The sequence below is a fragment of the Microtus ochrogaster genome, chromosome 4 (genome assembly GCF_000317375.1).
Source record: "Microtus ochrogaster isolate Prairie Vole_2 chromosome 4, MicOch1.0, whole genome shotgun sequence".
NCBI lineage: Eukaryota > Metazoa > Chordata > Mammalia > Rodentia > Cricetidae > Microtus > Microtus ochrogaster.
In genome coordinates, this window is record NC_022011.1 from 58,926,466 (window position 1) to 58,939,423 (window position 12,958).

Sequence of the window (12,958 nt, forward strand, 5' to 3'; positions counted from 1 at the left end):
TAGATAGATAGATAGATAGATAGATAGATAGATAGATAGATAGATAGATAGATAGATAAATAAAGCAAAGTGAGCAATCCTGAGCAAGCCAGAGCAAGCAAGCCAGTAAGCAGCTCCTTTCCATGGCCTCTGCCTTAGCTCCTGCCAGGATCCTGTCCTGCTTGGGTTCCTGCCTGACTTCCTTAAGTGATAAACTGCAATGTGGAAGTGTAAGCTGAATAAAACCTTTCACCCTCAACTTGCTTTTTGGTCGTGGTGCTTCATTACAGCTACAGAAATCCTAACTAAGACAGATTTTCTCATTTTTATCAACCCATGCTATATATTTTTAATTTCAAAAATGTGTGCCTTTGATGTGCCTGCAGTCTATCCATTGCAGTATTTCAAGCAACTACTTTCTGTTCATCTACAAACTTTAAATTTCACTATTTTCCATTGTTGCTAATGTTTCATTTCCAGTTTACATCTAAGTACAACCAAGAGAGATTCTTTCTTCAACCACAAGGTTTGAAAGACCCTGTATACTAAAAACAGGTACAAAATAAAACTAAAACTTTAAAATGTGGTATGGATGTGGATGCAACTCAAACCATGACACAGAAGAGTTCTTTATACTCAGTTCTACTTTTGGGTACGTTTGATGTTTTTCCTTTTGATACCTGAGTTAATGACAATTATGCTTCCACGTGCTCTAATGAAAAGGCTGTTCAGGAATGTCTGTTCATAAGCTCGTTCCTGTGAATACTTCACAAACAGTTCATCTGAAAGGAAAATGTGATTCTATTCCGAGCTTTCTGTATACATATAGAGCAGCTGCCCATGGAAGCAAACAACCTGCATATATCACCAAAAGGAAGCAGGCCAGGGAATAAGAAAGGTCTAAGGATCATGGCTAGGGAACAAATTCGGCCACAATAATCCCCAGAATGCCCTTCAAGTGTCTCATTCTTTTACCACTTTATACCAAAAATGACGAGCAGTAATGTCATGTGGCTTTCCGCACTCTGTTAAGTCTTATAAGTGGATAGAGAAAGCTCTCAGAAGAAGAGGTTCTGTTATGGTGCTGTAATGTAGGAGAACTATGGGCCCTAATATCGAATCAAGAATAAAGTACTCTAATGTTTCTACCACACTGAAATGGGAAAGGTTTAAACAGAGAGATATATCTAATGTAATTTAAAGATCATGACATAATTTTCATTGCCAACTTTGTTGGATAAAATAGATTTTAAATGACATTATAGATTTTCTACATTTTCGTCATTTTTTTCTAGAAGTTAATTCTTCAACAACACAACAGAATATTGTTGTTTTCCTTAAATACTGCTTATCATGCAGTATTGCAATAAACTAAACAATTTTCCTATCATTTCAAGCAAGTCACATATCTTTAGGAACAGATAAACCCCTTTATCATGAAGAAAACTTCTCTCTGGTATAATATAATGGGATTCTTTGGTATGCTTTCATTTATCCCTCAAATCTCATTATTGTCAGAACAGATATGAGAAGATCTGATTAGTGAATAATAAAAGACTGAAGTAGAAAATTGTGAAGACAATAGAAATACTGTGCTTCTAAATACACACTGTGGCTTTTTGAAAGTGCATGCTTTTTATTGCTAAAGACTTACATCAAATAACAACGATAGCTCAAAATATAACATTAATAAACCTGCATTAAGAAGAAAAGAAAATAGCCAGGCAATAGTGCTATACTACTGTGATAATATTAAGAGATTAAGGTAATGTTTCTATGAGTGAAGTAACATTTGAGCAGTCTGCATTGTAGGAATTATCATTCAATCATCAAAACATACGGTTTAAAATACCGATTCATAACAAAGAATGATAAATTTATTTCTCCTAATTTCAATTGTTCATTAATTTGTTTGCAAAGTAGCAGCTAATTATCTTATTTACTTATTAACCTACCTGCTTTTCTTTCCCATTCCTGAATAGTTTTCTTATTTTGTTGTGAACAATTTATGGCATCAAAATAAAAAGAATGAACATTCATAGTTTTCAGTTTTTATCTCAAGAGTAAAAGTGGAGAATTTCAGCCATTTTGTTCCTAAATCTTGTGGCTATAAGTAGAATAAAAACACTTAAGAAAGCAGAAAGGGAGGGAGGGAGGGAGGGAGGGAGGGTCAAAGGCACTAAACAGGCACACTTTGGGGTATTTCCAAACAGGGTTAACTGAGGAAGGAAGACTCATCCTAAATAAGGTGGTGTTATCCAATGAGAATAGAAAGCTAGAATAGAACTGGGGATGCCCCATCTCTGATTCCTGTTTAGCGCCAGGGTCCCAACCACCAATCCAGCTACTATGTTAGGCCATGTTGGTCTGTTCTTCTCTGAAACTGGATTAACCCTTCCTTTCTGACACTGCTTTCTGCCATGCAACTGATCACAGTGAGTAGAAAAATAACTAATACAACAGCACCTGAGACATTTATCAAACATTATGCTACCATATTAGTAGGTGCTATGTTCATGTTTTAACATAAAAGTAAACAAAAAGCCAAAATGAAGAATAGTTTTAAAAAAAATAGACAAAACCACAATTACAGTGAGCGATTTCAATACCCTTTCAGAGAAATGAGAAGAGGAAAGGAAAGAGAGGGAAGAACACTAGCTGTCCCTTTCAGTTGTATCTATGTTATATTTTGTAGACATTAGCATATCTTTTTTCTATTTTAAAATTTTTATTTTATTAAATTATTTTATGTGTTTTGCTTGCATGTATGTCTGTGTGAAGGTGTGGGTAATGGAAACTGAATACAGGTCCTCTGGAAGAGCAGCCAGTGTTTTTACCCACTAAGCCATCTCTCCAGCCCCTGTCATTTACGTATCTTAATTGAATAGTCTCCATTATGACATTTTCTCCAATTTACATTATGTACTTTAATTGTACTGCTCTAACCTAACCCTCTATTGTCCCCACACTAATTATGATACAGGAACTGACCAACCCTAACTGCAAAAAACATTCAGGAAAGTAGACAAAAGAGATTGAGATCATCATGAAAACTTTGGGTCAAAAATGCTCTATTCCTTGAGCCTGCTTGATGTTTAGCCATCCCAAATAAAAGTGTGATTCTGTTGATAAGGAAGAAAGGCTAATAAGCAGCAACAATCAGTCTTTGCCACATTAGCTCACACAGATCAACAAACAGAATTTCAAGCATGTGTGGGGGTGAAAACAAGACTTTAAATCACAATAATAACGTCAATTCTGTCACAATACTACAAAAGAAAAATGAATGAAATTTCCTTGATGTTAGTCTAGGGCACATTCCAAGAAAAAAGAGATATCTGATCCTTCAATAAGTGACTAACTCATTTCATAAAAAATAGAAAGTCCCTTTCTACAACAACCTATCTGCTCAGCTCCATTCATATCACCCAGGCACTTGTCACCAAAACTAAACCAATATAATCCTACAGACAGGAGTCCAGCATAGTAAGAACACTAGATACAGGCGCCACTTGCAGATAGCTTTCCACTATTTAACAATCAAGAAAAATGTAAGAGACAGAGTAATAGGAAGAGGAGAGTATAAGCACAACATACTGTACACATGTACAAAAAAAAAAATAAAGATACCTCCAAGGTATTCCACATTACATGTTCTCCCCCAAAAATGTAATCACTACTTTCTTCTCAAAATTTTCTGTGTTTTATAAAGTTTTTTCTATCTTCTAAGTCTACAGTCAGAGAAATTCTAGAAGACACGAAGAAACACCCTGATAGACTTAAAAAGCAAAATAGAGCCCCATTACCTGTAGTGCTCGCTGCTGGGAATACTCTGTGAGAAGGATAAAGCTGCTGTCCGTGCTCTCCAATGCCATTTCTTTGCAGGAAGGGTGTAGAGGACACAACTGTCTAATTCTTCCTGGAGCAGGTCTACCAGCTGTTGATGGGAGCCTCCGTAAAATGCCTCAATGATGAGAATACTCATTGGCCTGTTCAATCCTTCACACTTAAAACAAAAATATATTACATATAAATTATAGACATACACACAAAAATACATACACATGTATATTTTTTCAAATATATACATATAACTCTAATAAAAGCATACTTAAATTAAAACCTGAAAAACACACAAGGATTTTATGTATAATTTTTAAAAAAATAAACACACTCAAGGCTTGAGAGACAGATCAGCCAGAGACGCTTACAAGCAAAACAACAAAAATAAGCTCTCCCTTAAAACAACAACAACAAAAAATAATAATACTTATTGGATGATCTCATAAATTGATATAGTTATGGTATTTATATTAAAAGAAATAGATGTCTCTATTTTCATTATTTCTGTTTTCCTCAGGCAATGATGTAGGTGGGTCTTCTATCCGATGTTTCATTGACTAATTAATAAAGAAAACTGCTTGGCCTGATAGGTCAGAACACAGGTGGGTGGAGTAAACAGAACAGAATGCTGGGAAGAAGGGAAGTGAGGCCAGGTCAGACATGCTGAATCTTTCCCAGTGAGCCACCACCTCGTGGTGCTACACATATGGGTTGAAGTCAGATGTGAGAATTAGCCAATAAGAGGCTGAAACTAATGGGCCAGGCAGTGTTTAAATGAATACAATTTGTATGTTATTATTTCGGGTGTAAAGCTAGCCATGCAGGAGCCAGGCAGGATGAAAAGCAGGCCTGCTCACCTCATCACAACAAGGCCTTATGTTTACTTCTAATTTGTTGTCCTACCCAGAAGCATAAAATCCTTTTCTATTTCTCTCACATTTTTGCTGGTTCAGTGCTGAACCTGAATCAATAAACTTCGACAGTGGCTTGACTTAAGACTTTCTCAGATGGCCTTTAAACTAGTCACCTAAGAGCTTTTACTTCTCTAAGACGGGACCTAATTACATAGAGAAGCCCCGCCTTGAAGTAATGATGACCCTGTTTCATTCTTAAGGCTCTTTCCTGTTCAGTAACTATCAGGTACTATAATACTCCTGTTACTTCATTAAGCCTACCATTTATCACTTCTCCCAAAAAATCCATTGTAAAAGGAAATGCATTTATATCTAAAAGTCAAATTTCTAGCAGTAAAACATTAAACACAATTTGAGTCACACTATACATACCTTAATCAAATAATTTCCTACTGCCTATGTTCAATATCCTACCTTCTTCTGAATCACCAAAAAATTGTGTTAAGTGTATGCCTGTGAGCCAGAAAAGTTTCTACCACTATAATCAAACAAGAAAACTATTAAATAAATATTAATAAAATAAATATAAATAATAAAATACTAATGAAAACTAATGGTTGAGTTCTTAAGTTATCATGAAATCCCATCACAGTGTTATCAATTAATTTTTCATTTAATATGGTATTTGTTAATGTACCCAATGAAATAAAGGGAGGGGGAGAAAAGAGATTAATTCACTTACTAGCAAAATAATATGCAGTATTTAACAGAAAGAGACAAGCTTGATTCTGTTTACTTTCTAGCTGTATAATATTGATAAGTTACCTGACTTTGAAAGACTCATTTATAAAATTAAGATAATGGTTCCAACCTCAGAGGCATGTTATGAAGATGAAATTAGATTATACAAGGAACAGCAGATTATAAAATAAATATTTATTACCTTTAAATGTATAAATCACTATCTAACAAAAATGTGTATCACTAAAAATATGCAAGAGTTTTAAATTCTGTTATTTTCAGTCAAGGCCTCCTATCAAGGACAGAAAGGAAAATTGAATGTGCAGGTGAGTTTCAAATCCAATCCATTTCTCATCAGCAGCTGGTATTTCATAAACTTAGGACGCGGCTATTGAGAGCTGTGTTCTTACGGTAGCAATGGGGATCTCTCTCCTGCTTTCCTAACACAGTATCAATGTGTTCTCACACACATTTAATAGAGGCAATTGATTAATCTTTCAAGTGATGATTTAAAAAAAACCTTAAAAATATTTGAGAGACAAATGAAAAGCATTTTTGAAAGACTATACCAAAGATTTCAAGGAATATAGGTAAAAAGCACTTTAAAATAACCTGCTTTCTAGGTCTACATCATTGTGCCTTTTTCTATGACTAATGAAAAGCATGCCTCATGATTATTCTACAATGCTTCACATGGGTTTGCATCACAAGTGTATCTACAAGCCATCAGTCACTGTGGAGGCAGCTCGCATAGGTGCTGCTGTAGAATGAGACTCAGTCACTGTGGAGGCAGCTCGCATAGGTGCTGCTGTAGAATGAGACTCAGTCACTGTGGAGGCAGCTCGCATAGGTGCTGCTGTAGAATGAGACTCAGTCACTGTGGAGGCAGCTCGCATAGGTGCTGCTGTAGAATGAGACTCAGGGAGCAAATCTAAAAACAAAGCATGTGGGAGGTCGAAAACAGAAAAACAAAATGAAAAAAATTATAGCTATAGTGGATTACTATCCCTTTAATAGCTCCATAAAAGGGAAGTGTACAGGTTTGAAGTAACATTTATTCGAACATTTTTCTGTGGCTAATGGGTGTGCCTACATTTGGGATATTTTTCTAGGGAAAGTAACTATGTCCTACCATCTCTGAAAACTATACTTAGTGGCTTTGGTTCATGGAATTTGTTCTGCTTGTTTTGTGGAAACAGACATATCCTGGCAGTACCTCCACTACTTCTATTGGAACTTCTGTGGAAGAAAAAAATGAATTCTTCCCTATACTCTTCTTAAAGCACAACCTGAAACTAAGATGATTTCCACTAAATATAAACAAAATGGGGAAACTGGTTTTTAAATAAAGATTCAAACCAAATGTCACTAGAGCACTTTACAGGATGGTTTAAATATTTTCACTGTTTGAAATAAGTAAGCATGAGGTTGAAAGCACCCACTTTGCTATTACAGTATTTGTAAAATATAAAGGGAATGCCCGGTCTGCCCATTTTAATAGCAGCCAGAGAAAACTGCAGGTGGTTACCTTCATATAATGGAGGTTCACAAGCAGGCAGCCATATAGGCATTTTCAGAATACTAGCAAGGGGCTAAGACAGTACTTAGAAAAAGCTAAAAAGACCTCTGACTTTAAAGTTCTATTTCATTTTTGCTTTGTTTTGGTCTTATGTTTTATTTTGTTTTGTTTTTCGAGGCAGGGTTTTCCTGTAGCGTTGGGGTCTGTCCTGGAACTAGCTCTTGTAGACCAGGCTGGCCTCGAACTCACAGAGATCCGCCTGCTTCCGCCTCCTGAGTCCCAGGATTAATGGCATGCACCACCATCACCTGGCTTTAGCTTGCTTTTTGCTTTTTGATACTTTATTTATATTCAATCTAGAATCTTAGCCTACAGGATGGTGCCATACATATTCACAGGTTAGTCTTCCCTCACTTAAGCCTTTCTGGAAATACCACACAGTCATAATACACAGGACTGAAGACTAAAAGGGCAGTCCTGTGGCTGCATAGCTGTCCTCTGGAATCTGCAGAATCACAAAGGCTCCAACAGCATTGGGAAGCCCTGCCGCCTGCTTCCACCCTGCAGCCTTCCTCAGTGCATGGCCCATGGCCCAGGCCTCTCTAACACCCTGGGGCTTCTCTTGTCACATGAGTGTCACTTCATAGCTCATCATAAGGATTCAACACAGGAAATCTGACTGCCACATACTGCCTGTCCTTAGTGGATTTGGAAAACTTTGATTCACGCTTCTATGACCCCTTACTTTTTCATCTCTCATATCTGGAAAACCAGTACCACATGGACAGCACTGCCAAGTTCTGTTGGAAATGTAGCCTGGTTCCCTTGGAGCAGAGCTGTGGTGGCCCTCTAGAATCAATGTGAGAAAATAATTCCTAAGCAGTTTCTATTCCACAGGGAACCCCTTAGGCAGCATTCTCTGCTTTCAAATGAACTTTCATTGTCACAGATTCAGCCTTTGATGAGTGGCATCCTGCACTCAGTGCACATTTCCTACCGACTCCATTGTAGAGCTTGCCAATTCTCTTTAATGAAGTTCATTTCTTTAACAATCACAGCTACTTTCTCCACACCTTCCCAGTCTACAACTTTGGAATCTTTTTACAACCCTTTCCTAGTTAAATCGTACATTTCCCATGACTTTCTGCTCTGTTTGCTGCACTTTCTTACTACAGACCTGGCTAAGAGCAGCAAATGGTAATCATGACACAGCCAGAATGCTACCTACTGTCTAGAAATCTCCGCTGCCCAACAGACTAGCGCATTGTTTTTAATGTGGCTACCCACTCTCTCAGGACTTCTGCAGAATCAAACCTGCTTCTGGACAGAGTGGAACACTACATCTTCTACCCAGCTCCCAACAAGGTTCTCATTTCCCTCTGAAACCCCAGAGGCTGAGCCTCCATTTTCTGAATTTCTCTCAGCATTTTCTGCTCTTCCAGTTTTTCTTCAGAATGCCTAAATTCTGCTTAAAAGTGACTAGGAGAGTCCCAAATTCTCCCACATTTCTCTGTCAATTCAATTCCAGAGGCCTCTCTCTAAGCACGTGGTCAGGTCCATCCAGCAACAGACCAATTCCTCAGCAGCAGCTTTCTCTATCAGTTATTTTCATCATCATCATAGACAAACTCCTGACAAGAAGCAAAGAGCACCCTAAGTGAGGAACGGTTTATTTTGGTTTGCACTTATAAAGGAGATGGTCCGTTACGTTAGAGAAAGCACAGTGATGGAGTGAAGTCAGGAGCAGAGAGCCATAAAGCACGCAGCACAGCTCAGCACCTCCATGCCTTTGCCGTCGTAAGGGACTGCATGTCTTTAAGATCCAAACCGAAACAGAGCCTTCCTCCCTTTTCTTGACAAGTTTCTTCTTGGCAGGTATTTGTTAATAGCAATGAGGTGCACAGGAAGGGGAGAGTAGGGGGGACAAAAAACAAAACCTGATACATCAGATACCTAGCAATAACTATATAGCTTCACCATAGGAAACTCAGAATACTATTTCTCATAAAGAGTACATGGCCATTCCTTAATCCCTAGAAAAACATAAAAAATATTTCAGATAAATGGTTAGCTACTTTTACAGTCTTCTTAAATAAGTACACTTTTATTGAAGAAAATCATTTCTTCAGCATATTTTGTTCTCTAATGAGGAAACTCCTATACTATTAAAAATTTATGACATTATCATTATCAATAGTATGATTTAATAAAAATGGCTAAATGTTGAACATTAAATTTGACATATGAGACAAATTTACAACAAAATTTTATAGCATAAATGGTATTTCTAAGATCACCAAAGAACTAACAAACGTATTTAAGAATTACCTGAAATTTACCAGAACAACTGAAAAGGGAGTTGCAATGTGAAAAGTATTTCATGCAATTATCTTGAGCAACAAGAGAATGCCACTAAAATCACCTCATTTAGAAACTAATAATACATTAACAGAACAAAAGTAGCTTGACAAAGAAAAACAGCCTACAAATCACAGTCCCAGAGAACCTAGACAATGAGGACACTAAGAGAGACATACATGGATCTAATCTACATGGGAAGTAGAAAAAAGACAAGATCTCCTGAGTAAATTGGGAGCATGAGGACCATGGGAGAGGGCGGAAGGGGAGGGGAGAGAAAGGGAGGAGAGCAGAGAAAAATGTAGAACTCAATAAAAATCAGTTAAAAAAAATATATATATATAAAATAAAAAAGTAGCTTGAATCCAGTACTATGAATATTTTTAATTTTTTTTATTAAAAGTTTTTGCTACTGCACCTGCATTTATTTTAAGCTTGACCCAATTTCTTTATTCCCTGAGCCATGATCATTTTCAAGGTGAACTACATTTTCTAACTCCTCTAGCAGTTACAACTGTGGTAACTGTAAAATCTTAACAATAAAGAGTAGAAAATCTACACGTAACATTCATTCTTAGAATCAACAAATATATTAAGTGAGTTTGGAAAAACTAAAATATATACGAAACCCACAGTACTGATATGTGGTGCACAATCAAACGTAAGTAATATTCAATTTTTTTTCCAAACACCCAGCAATAATTTTAAAAGCCAAGCAACAGTTGTATGATGATACTCCACAGACACCCAGATGTATGAAGGTAGTTTCAGTGATGATAGTTTCAAGAATTTTCATCCCACAAACATGAGAAATTGATCCACAAGTTAATCTATACATTATTTTAAAATTCATTCAATCACTGAAAATACATTTTCTATTTGTCTATATACAATATCTAGAAAATTTAGCTTGCAGAGCAAACAAAAAAAATAATACCACTGACCTTAGGAATAAACTGCACGAAGTATAATTTGATCAGACTTTCCCAATAGCTCATCAAAGACTCGCCAGGTGTTTCTTTGACTTGGTTTATCTTCCTTCACTGAATCTCCACCCAGCAACTCTAACAACCTCAGGCTGTACTTTAAAGGAAACCTATAACCCAGCAGAGAAAATACAGCAGTACTGAGAAAAGTTAGTATTAACTTCCAGCCCACTCAGCTTTTTTAATTATTCATCAGGGAAACACCTATGGTTAAAATACCTGTAATCTCAATAAACAGTAAAAAATTAGAAAAGAAGGTTTCTGTATTGAAACATGACACAAATGATTACACTAACAAAATAAAACCCACTAACATTTAACATTAATAACAGATTTTCCTAAAGAGTAACATGGTATATTTAGTTGTTGTTCAAGCAAAAAAGAGAGACTGACAGAATGAATTAAGAGACTCCATTAAAAATTGTTTTTGTAAATCTAGTTACTATAAAAACCAAGAATAGATTCATCCTAACTCCTCCCATTTCAATGTGATCTCTGAAAACTGAAATGTAATTTAGCATAAAATATAAATTAACCTTGCAATCTAAAAACTATGAGAAATGATAATATTCTACATAAAATTAAAAAGTCTGGCTAATAGGAATAAATCCACTTCCCTAATATTTGTTTAAACTGTAAATAATGCCTATTGGGAAACGTTAATGCATTATTTATGATACATACATACTAACGTTACTAACATATACTATATCAATGTATGTTCTTAAATAGAAATAATTTGGGGTATAATATTAAAAAGATAGTGCTATCTAATATTTTATATTTCCACAATTCTATCATTCTTTTTATTTCCTTGCCTGACTATTTCCTGTTGTGATAACAAAGTGCTAAGGATTGATGCATCAAAATCCTTAGGAAAGTATCCTGGTTAATGTGACTGTCAGCTTGACACACCTGAGAAGAGAAGATCAGTTGAAGAACTGCCTCCATCAGATGGCCTATGTACATATTCTCAATTGCTCACTCATATGGGTGTACCCAGCTCACTGCGAACAATACTATCTTTCCCAGGCCTAGGCTGTAAAAGAATGGAAGCTGATCAAGCGAGGGGAAGCAAGACAGTAAGAAACAATGCTCAGTGGTCTCTGCTTTAGTTTCCCTTGGTGATGCACTATAACCTTGGGGTTTTTGTTTTTTGGTTTTTCAAGACAGGGTTTCTCTATAGCTTTGGAGCCTGTCCTGGAACTAGCTCTTATAGACCAGGCTGCCTCGAACTCAGAGATCCGCCTGCCTCTGCCTCCTGAGTGCTGGGATTAAAAGTGTGCGCCACCACTGCCCAGCTTATGAACTATAACTAACAAACCAAATAAGCCTTTTCTTTTCCCAAGTAGCTTTTAGTCAGTGATTTAGCATAGCAGCAGAAAGCAAGCTAGAACAGAAATCTTACATGCCAAACTGTTCGTGAGACAAATTAAAGCTATTTTTAATGTGTTTTTCCAATTATGAATTGCAATGATCTCTTAAGTACATATTTTTGCAAAGTAACAATTTTACATCCACATATGACTTTAATTATCTCTGACAAATTTGTTTATTCTTTCTTGATTTGAGATTTAACATTATACTTAAAAATATCATTTTCTTATTTCATGATTTGAATTAATGAAGTCTTGATTATAAGTTTAAAAAGCAAACAAATAACCCTGTAACAAATAATTAAGTATGTACATATGAAATTTTTATTTACTTACGTTTTTAAAGTTATGTTCTATGTTAAATAGCAAATTATAATTTTATTTTTTCCTTTGGTGAGAGGTTCCATGATTTAATTTGACTAAGAAATAATAAAATACTGATCCTTTTTCAACTACTTGTTGTTATTTGTCTCTTGAATTTCAAACTATAAAATTAGCAATACTATATCTTAGAAAGGTGAAGATAGACAAATCTCCAGAGTCCAATGAGCAGGCAGCTTAGCCATTTGATAAGTGCTGGAATCAGTAAGAGACCTTGGCCCAAAAGATAAAAAAACAGCAATCCAGATAATCATCCAACACTGACCTCTTGTCTCCACAGACATGCACATATACCAAATGCACAGATGCATACAGTATTGGAGAGATTAGGAATACAAGGGTCATACCTAAATATAATAAAAGCTATATACAGCAAGCCGACAGCTAACATCAAACTAAACGGAGAGAAACTCAAAGCCATCCCACTGAACTCAGGAACACGACAAGGCTGTCTACTCTCGCCATACCTCTACAATACAGTGCTTGAAGTTCTAGCAATAGCAATAAGACAACATAATGGGATCAAGGGGATTCGAATGGGAAAGAAAGAAGTTAAACTTTCGTTATTTGCAGATGATACGATAGTGTACATAGTGACCCCCAAAACTCCACCAAAGAACTTTTACAGCTGATATGCAGCTTTAGTAATGTGGCAGGATACAAGATCAACTCCAAAAATTCAGTCTCCCTCTTATACACAAAGGATAGGGAAGCAGAGAGGGAAATCAGAGAAGGTTCACCTTTCACGATAGCCACAAACAGCATAAAATATCTGGGGGTAGCCCTAACCAAGGAAGTGAAAGATCTATTTGACAAGAACTTTAAGGCACTGAAGAAAGAAATTGAAGAGGATACCAGAAAATGGAAGGACCTCCCTTGCTCTTGGATTGGGAGGATCAACATAGTAAAAATGGCAATTCT

At 36.2% G+C, this 12,958-nt stretch overlaps 1 protein-coding gene across 4 annotated transcripts in view; it reads right to left on the reverse strand.

Moving 5' to 3' along the window:
• The window catches only part of Gtdc1 (glycosyltransferase like domain containing 1), a 270,615-nt gene that overhangs the window by 245,818 nt on the left and 11,839 nt on the right, over window positions 1-12,958 (reverse strand). For 2 of the 4 annotated variants that reach the window (XM_013355178.2, XM_026778785.1), the window contains 2 exons: window positions 10,239-10,390; window positions 3,786-3,985 (listed from right to left, as the gene is read on the reverse strand). In XM_013355178.2, the coding sequence (XP_013210632.1) occupies window positions 3,786-3,985; window positions 10,239-10,292 (254 nt within the window). In that variant the 5' untranslated portion in view covers window positions 10,293-10,390. Of the gene's footprint in view, window positions 1-3,785; window positions 3,986-10,238; window positions 10,391-11,195; window positions 11,255-12,958 lie in introns of those variants that run through there. The other 2 variants (XM_026778787.1, XM_026778788.1) reach the window with 2 other exon arrangements.